This window comes from Corylus avellana, chromosome 5, assembly GCF_965113065.1.
Source record: "Corylus avellana chromosome 5, dhCorAvel1.hap1.2, whole genome shotgun sequence".
NCBI classification, from domain to species: Eukaryota; Viridiplantae; Streptophyta; class Magnoliopsida; order Fagales; family Betulaceae; genus Corylus; species Corylus avellana.
In genome coordinates this window covers 13,356,142-13,363,518 of record NC_142494.1, presented here as the reverse complement: position 1 = coordinate 13,363,518, position 7,377 = coordinate 13,356,142, and the positions used below count along the sequence as shown (strand labels likewise).

Here is a 7,377-nt window from a genome sequence, read left to right as displayed (position 1 = left end):
GTTTTAGGGTTAAAAACCTTTATTCTCAAAGTACCACTCATTTACGCATTATCGTCACAAATTACTAGTAGTCATATTCTCACAAACTATTGTTGATTATATTCAATAGCCTTGTACTATCGTTCCTTTGCAAAATAATCCACTAAGTTAAAATCGGCCACTTTCAAAACATGCTTAGAGTTGGTTCGACCACCTCCATTTGATTTGGGAGTGATCGAGTAACCTCCAAACAACTTTTTAGCAGTAGTTCGAAGACTATCTTGTGGTTTTTTTTTTATGGTTTTTTTTTATTATTTTTTATATTTAATTCTTAGTTTACATTTTTTTCATTTGGTTTTACCTTTTGTATTCTTTTACTTGAGGGTAGTTTTGTCCTTTATGTCTAAAACATCTATTTGATTTAACGAGTGACTAAGGGCGGGTGGTTTTTGCAACAAAAAAAAAAAAGGTAATTCAAGGAGATTTAACTGTGACAAATGATAATTTATGAGGTCAACTTGAGTAAAAATATTTTAAAACTTTTCTTTTTTAGTATGTCGAGCAATGTTGTGGTACTAGAGGGAATAGTAATTTTATTCTTTTTTACTGAATTGATTTATAGCACTTTTATTATTACTATTATTATTATTATTATTATTATTATTATTTTAATGTTCACAAGAGGGAAATAGGGCATTCGAACTAATGACTTCAACTTCATGAAACATAGTATCCAGCCGATTGAGCTACTCCTTAAGGACAATTTATAGGACTTAGACTTATATTAAATCCATCTGTAAGGTACAAAAGATATCTTAGAGATTCTTAGGGTACGGTCCATCAATTTTTGTGATGGAATCCTCAAGTAATTACAATTCTACCTTTAAAACAAAACATAAACCAAAATACAAAATAAAGATTACAAAAGGACAGAGTTTTCCTCCAAATTGGGTTGGAAGAACTTTTTTCAACCTAATCTATAAAATTGACACGTGTCCATTTTTTAATAACATGTGAGATGCACATGAGTTTTTAATATTATTTATTTCAACTTTGGCCCTACTATTTAAAAAACATGTGCATCTCATATGTTCAAATGACACATCAATTTTATAAATTGAGTTGAAAGAAGTTCTTCCAACACCCAATTTAGAGAAAAACTCTATCCATTACAAAAAGGTGGTGGTGGCCAAGCACAACTAAAAATAACTTTTTGGAGCTATTTGAGCACCCAGTCTCAAATGCCCTTAATAGGTGATTCGGTCATCTTGGAAGCCAAATTGGGCCACCCATTACTCTAACGTTGGTTGAACCACTCATTTTTATTTTATATTAATTTTATGGACAAAAATTACCTCAAACTTACTTTAACAAGTGTCAAGTATTATATCTCACACGTTTCTATTCTTAACAATTATTTATTACCATTTTTCTAACACAAAAACTCAAATATTGATTTTTAAGAAACTCGAACATGTTGAATGACATTTGTCACTTATTAGAGGAGGTTGAAGGAAATTTCCTTCAAACCAATTTAGAAAAAATTTGTGTCCTAATTTATTTCGGAGTAAAACAATGTAATTTTATACAAATTTCTAAAAAAAATAAATGATTTTTCTTTTAATAAAAAAAATCGATTTGATACGAGGGTATACGTCCTTAAAATAAATTATTATTTTTATCTTTTAACAAGTAGAATGGTTAGTCCAAACTCTAATATCAACTCAATAATTTAGTCAGTTTTTTAATTAATGTGTTATGAGAGAGAGAGAGAGAGAGAGAGAGAGAGGATGCAAGTGCAACATATGACATGATTTACTTTGTACGCTGAGGAAGGTTCACAAAAAGGCCCAAAAGATCGAAAATAGCAGAGACAACATTGTATGAAAACTCCCGATTGGGCAACTCTCCGATCCGGCCACACCATTTTCTCCGATACTTGAATCCAATCACAGGTTTCTCTCTCATTTCATACTCGAACTCTATTATATTCAATTGTTTCTCCTTAAGGATTGGAGCCAAATCTCAACCCCGATCTACAACTGGTTTTAGAAGAACCCATATTTCGATTAGTGTTAATCTTTCTTCCTTTACTGAATGAATTGGCACCGTTATTTGCTCACATTCTTAGACGCTTTCCTGTTTATGGATTTTAAGTTCCTGATTGACATGGCCACAATTGGAACCAGTTTCTCTTGTGCATGATTTAGCTTTTTCTGTTTGTTTACTGCGAAAATTTGTGTGGAAGGAAAATGAATCCAAATAAAAGAAGTTTTCAATGGTGGGATCTAACAGTTTTTTTGTAATTCTGCTAGGGCTCATGCTAGGGAGTGAGAAATCTAACGTGTCGATTAGCTAACATTTTTGTTTTTGGAACTACTTTCTTCTTGCTTTTAGTCTCTGTATATCCGGCTTTGTGAATACGTCATTAGGACTTATAAATTGTGGGTTTGTCTATGCGCTTTGTAAATGTTTGGTTTCAAAATCAGGTATGCTATAATGGTGTGATTGCAGTAAGAAGATGTCATGGTAAAATGTTTCTTTGGTATGAGTCCTTATTTCCAGAGCTTTATTCTATAGCTTGGGACAAAGAGGCCTTAATGCCCAATTTCATGGTCTTCCGGCACTTATGTCAACTTTTCTTCTTCTTCTTCAATTTAAATAAATCGTTATTCATCAAAAAAAGAAAAAAAAAGAAAAAGAAAAGAAGAAGCAATGTTAGAAATTTTGCTTGCTAATGCAATATGCATTGATGGGATTTATTATTCTAACTGTTTTCGAGGAAATAAACAGTTTTGTTTTCGGTTTATTATTCTAATGAACAATAAAAGTTGGGAATTTTTGTTCTATTCATATTTAATGCACTAAGCTACTTGTTCTTTCTTTCTTTGTTTCAATGTTTTAACCTGTTTATAAATCTTGGGCTTAGATATTTGGAAAGATGTCTGGCCAAAACCAGCGTTTGAATGTAGTTCCCACTGTGACAGTGCTTGGGGTCATTAAAGCTCGCCTTGTTGGTGCTACTAGAGGTCATGCTCTTCTCAAGAAGAAGAGTGATGCTTTAACTGTGCAGTTCCGTCAGATTCTTAAAAAGATTGTCTCCACAAAAGAATCAATGGGAGAGATCATGAAGACCTCTTCATTTGCCTTAACTGAAGCCAAGTATGTTGCTGGAGAGAACATCAAGCACATCGTCCTTGAGAATGTCCAAAATGCATCTCTTAAAGTTCGATCAAAGCAAGAAAATATTGCTGGTGTGAAGCTCCCCAAGTTTGAGTATTTTACTGATGGTGAGACTAAGAATGATCTTACTGGATTGGCTAGAGGTGGACAACAAGTTCAGCTCTGTCGTACGGCTTATGTGAAAGCAATCGAGGTCCTTGTTGAGCTTGCTTCACTTCAGACATCATTCCTGACTCTTGATGAGGCAATCAAGACCACTAATCGTAGGGTTAATGCGCTAGAGAATGTTGTGAAGCCGAGGTTGGAGAACACTATAAATTACATTAAGGCGGAGTTGGATGAGCTGGAAAGGGAGGATTTCTTCAGGTTAAAGAAGATACAGGGTTATAAGAAGAGGGAAATTGAGAGGCAGCTTGCAGCTGCCAAGCAGTTTGCTGAGGAGCAGTTTGCGGAGAAGGTATCTTTGCAGAAAGGGATTTCAATAAATTCAGCTCACAACTTATTATCTGCAGGTGGAGAGATGGATGAGGATATCATTTTCTGATTTGGAGGGTTAGTTTATATGTTCTTCGTGGAAAATTACGAGTATTATTTAATTGAGGAGTGTCTTGAATAAAAGTTTAAGGTATGTTTCTTTTTCTTGTGTATTGTTTCTGAATATGATTTTGTTACTGGTAGTTCTGAAATATTTATTGCCTGGAGTTGATTTTTTCAAGACGGCATATTGAATCAGTTGTCATTTTATGTATGGATGGTGTCATTATTAATTGCAGTGGTGCATCCTGGGAAATTTCAATAGGTATAACCTATAACATACGCTGGAAGAAAGTAGATTGGTTGGTTTATGAGTTTTGCTGCTTACTTTACTTTCTATGAACTAATATAGAATTATGATTTTTATCCACTCAATTATCTTTTGCTGAGGCTACAATCATCAAATCATAATTAGTACCAAGAGTGTTTAGATTTAGTGGTAATTTTGATGATACTTACAATTTTTTTTAACACAAGCAAACCATCTATGAAAATTAGTATTGAAAAAGGGGAAAAAGAAACTTTTGTAAATTTTGATGATGTCTTGTGTCTTTACCAACGTTGAATTGTAAAAAAGAAGCAAAAATTTGTGAGCATATAAGATTTTAGACTTTTGCAGCAAGTTACAAAGAATGTTAACGGTTTAAGGTTTAGAGAAATTATACATTCCAAAAAATCATAGTTTGTTTTGGCTAGTGTTAAAGTATTAATCAAATGATTAAAATTTCTAATTAGCTAACGCTTTTAGAATAAATAATATGATTTAACATGGTATTATAGTAGAGATTGTGAGGAGTGTTAAAAGTATTATTAATCAAATGATTAAATTTATCATTTTCTATGGAGGATCTTGTCTCATCTTTTTCAAGTTGAAGGGTCTTCAATTTGCCTTTTTGCCTTTTCTTATCATAGGAGAACATGAAGTTTCTGAACCTTCAAGGGGGTTGGTTCAAGTGGCAAGGGCTTTGGTCTTGGTGGCATTCCATTAGGTCTAAGGTTTGAATCTCTTACGTGCAAATAGTTCGTTGTGGCAGTCCGTTAGCGAAGCCGGAGTATTATCCTATTCGTGTGGAAAGTGCGCTTCGTGTCCGAGGTTTACCCGACAGGAATGGGTACACAAAGTAGCCATACTTTAGAGGGGTTCCTCGTCATTAAAAAAAAAAAAAAAAAAAAAAAGAAAAAACTGACATTTTTGATGAATCACACAATGTGCAGAGGTTGTTCATATGAATACCCAACTGACAAAAACTTAGACAAATGAACATCGGAGGAGACCAAAAATTTTGACAAATGAATATTAGTTAACAAAAAATTTTCTTAACAACCAATTATCAGAATCGATATTTTTGTTTGTGTAAACTCCCAATCAAAAATTTTGTCTACTGTCCATTTGGATGAGTAGAGAGTTAGGTCGGTGACTATTAGCATGACATGATCAAAAATAAAATGCTGGGAAAAGTACATTTTACCTCCTCTAAAGTTTGGAGCGATTTTCAATTTGACCTTTACTGTTTCAATTTTTGCAATGCATCTCCCCAAACTTCCAAATTTTTGCAATTTGACCAATTTTATCCCAAACTTTTCATATTGCCTCTAATTTATTATTTTTTTTATTTTTTATAAAAAATTATAAAAAATAAAAAAAATCGGGGGCCACCCCTTTGGCCATCTAGTCATTTTTGCACCACCAATTTTTATTTTTTTTGCGATAAAAAATAAAAAAATTAGGGACAATATGAAAATTTTGGGATAAAATTGGTCGAATTGAAAAAATTTGGAAATTTGCGGGGTACATTGCAAAAATTGAAATATTGGAGGTCAAATTGAAAATCACTCCAAACTTTAAGGAGATAAAATGTAGTTTTTCCTAAAATTCTCATTGCTGTTGGGTATCTATTGACATGAACCGAAAATAATAAAATTTGTGTGTTGATCTAAATAAATAGTTGGGCAGGTGTTGTTGTGTGTGTCTGGTACATTTTGGAAAGCAATATCTTACGAAATTCTTGCTAAATGGGTTGTTTTTCACTATGTGTTTAGAAAATTTTTGTCATTCACTATCTTTCATTCGGATTAAGAGAGAATGATCCCTCCTTGTAACTCTTTCCTTTTTTCAATTAGAAAAAAAAAAAAAATAGGGAAAACTTCACTTTGGCCCCCTCCCTGAACTTTCACTTGATTTTACAAACCATTCCTGAACTTGCAAATATCTTATTTTGAACCCTTGAACTTTCAATTACACTCAATGTGGACACTTCCGTCAGATTTTAAACATTACATGACGTTTATACCCCTGATTTTTGTATAAAATTTCAACTTCCAAAACGTTTTTTTATTTTTAAAAAAATAAAAATTAAGGACATTTTTGTCTTTTTAGTATTTTTAGCGGCTAAAATTAACAGAATGGTTCTAATTTAGAGTAATTTAAAGTTCATGAAGGATTTGTAAAATCAGATGAAAGTTCAGGGGGTTAAAGTGAAGTTTCTCCAAATAAATAATAATGGTGGTCAGACAAAATGGAAAGGAAATCCGGTCACAAACCTCTTTTATTTTTTATTTTTATGCTATTTTGACTTCAAAACCCTTGTTTAAATTTGATAGATTTAAGACCAAAATTTAGTCACATTCTAAATTCAAGACCTCTAAAACATGACTGTAAAAATATAATTATACCTTTCAACTAAAACATTAAAAAATTGGTTAAATACCTTATTCACCATATTGTAGTTTTAACTTCTTAATTTTTTGACCCCTAAGGGTTTACTTTTCATTACATGAGGTCCCTCTGGTTTATCTAAAGACGGAAATGATCCCTCCATGAAAATTCCATCCAAAATTTGGTGGAACACCACATTAGTACCTGTCACGATTTAACACGTATTCAATATAATTAATTAATTAAAAAAAAAATTTAAAATTTTTAAATTAAAAATATTAAAAAATATATATTTAATTAAATTAAAAATAAAAAATAAAATTTGGGGGTGGCTACAAGGGCCAATTGAATTTTATTTTATTTTAATTTTTTAATTTGCTGGAAGGCCCTTGGGAGTGGTTCAGCCACTCCCAAGAACCGGTCTGGGGGTGGCCAAACCACCCCATGGCCACCTTTGGGCAAATTGAATAAAAAAAAAAAAAAAAATTCATTTGGCCATTGGGGGGTGGCGAAACCACCCCATGCCCAAGGGGGTGGCCAGCCACCTCCAAATGGCCAAAGTAGCCACCCCCAATTTTTTTTTTTTTTTTTTAAAATTTAATCAACTATAATTTTTTTAATATTTTTTTAAATGTTTTTAATTTTAAAAAAATAATTAATTATATGGGATGTGTCAAACTGTGATGGGTGATAATGTGGTGTTCCTTCAAATTTTTGACGAAATTTTGACAGAGGGACCACTTTTGACTTTAAGCAAACCAGAGGGACCTCTTGTGATAAAAACTAAAGTGTATGAGTCAAAAAAATAAAGAAGTTAAATCATAAGGGTGAATAAAGTATTTAACCTTTAAAAAAGAGCTAAAAGGGAAAAAGTGGCTAGGCAGGCACCCAGCCCAACCACAACAGTAGACTAGGCATGTACATGTATGGCAAAACTTAGCCATAATTAAGTTGTGCTCCTAACCACCCACGGTGGTTCACGGCCATCGCAATCAAAGGAGGTGGAGCCACCCCCTCAAGTTAGA

General features: G+C 32.8%; 1 protein-coding gene across 2 annotated transcripts; it reads left to right on the top strand.

Annotated features, from left to right (window-relative positions):
• Nucleotides 1–1,753: 1,753 nt before the first annotated feature.
• Nucleotides 1,754–3,910, top strand: LOC132181404 (V-type proton ATPase subunit D). Of its 2 annotated transcripts, none has more exons than XM_088516626.1 (2): nucleotides 1,754–1,934; nucleotides 2,967–3,910. In XM_088516626.1, exon 2 carries the CDS (start codon nucleotides 3,095–3,097, stop codon nucleotides 3,704–3,706), a length of 612 nt encoding a protein of 203 aa, XP_088372752.1. In that variant the 5' UTR covers nucleotides 1,754–1,934; nucleotides 2,967–3,094; the 3' UTR covers nucleotides 3,707–3,910. The 2 variants fall into 2 exon arrangements, with proteins under 2 accessions (XP_088372752.1, XP_059450592.1); XM_059594609.2 differs by having other exon boundaries at nucleotides 2,909–3,910.
• The last annotated feature ends 3,467 nt before the right edge of the window (nucleotides 3,911–7,377 follow it).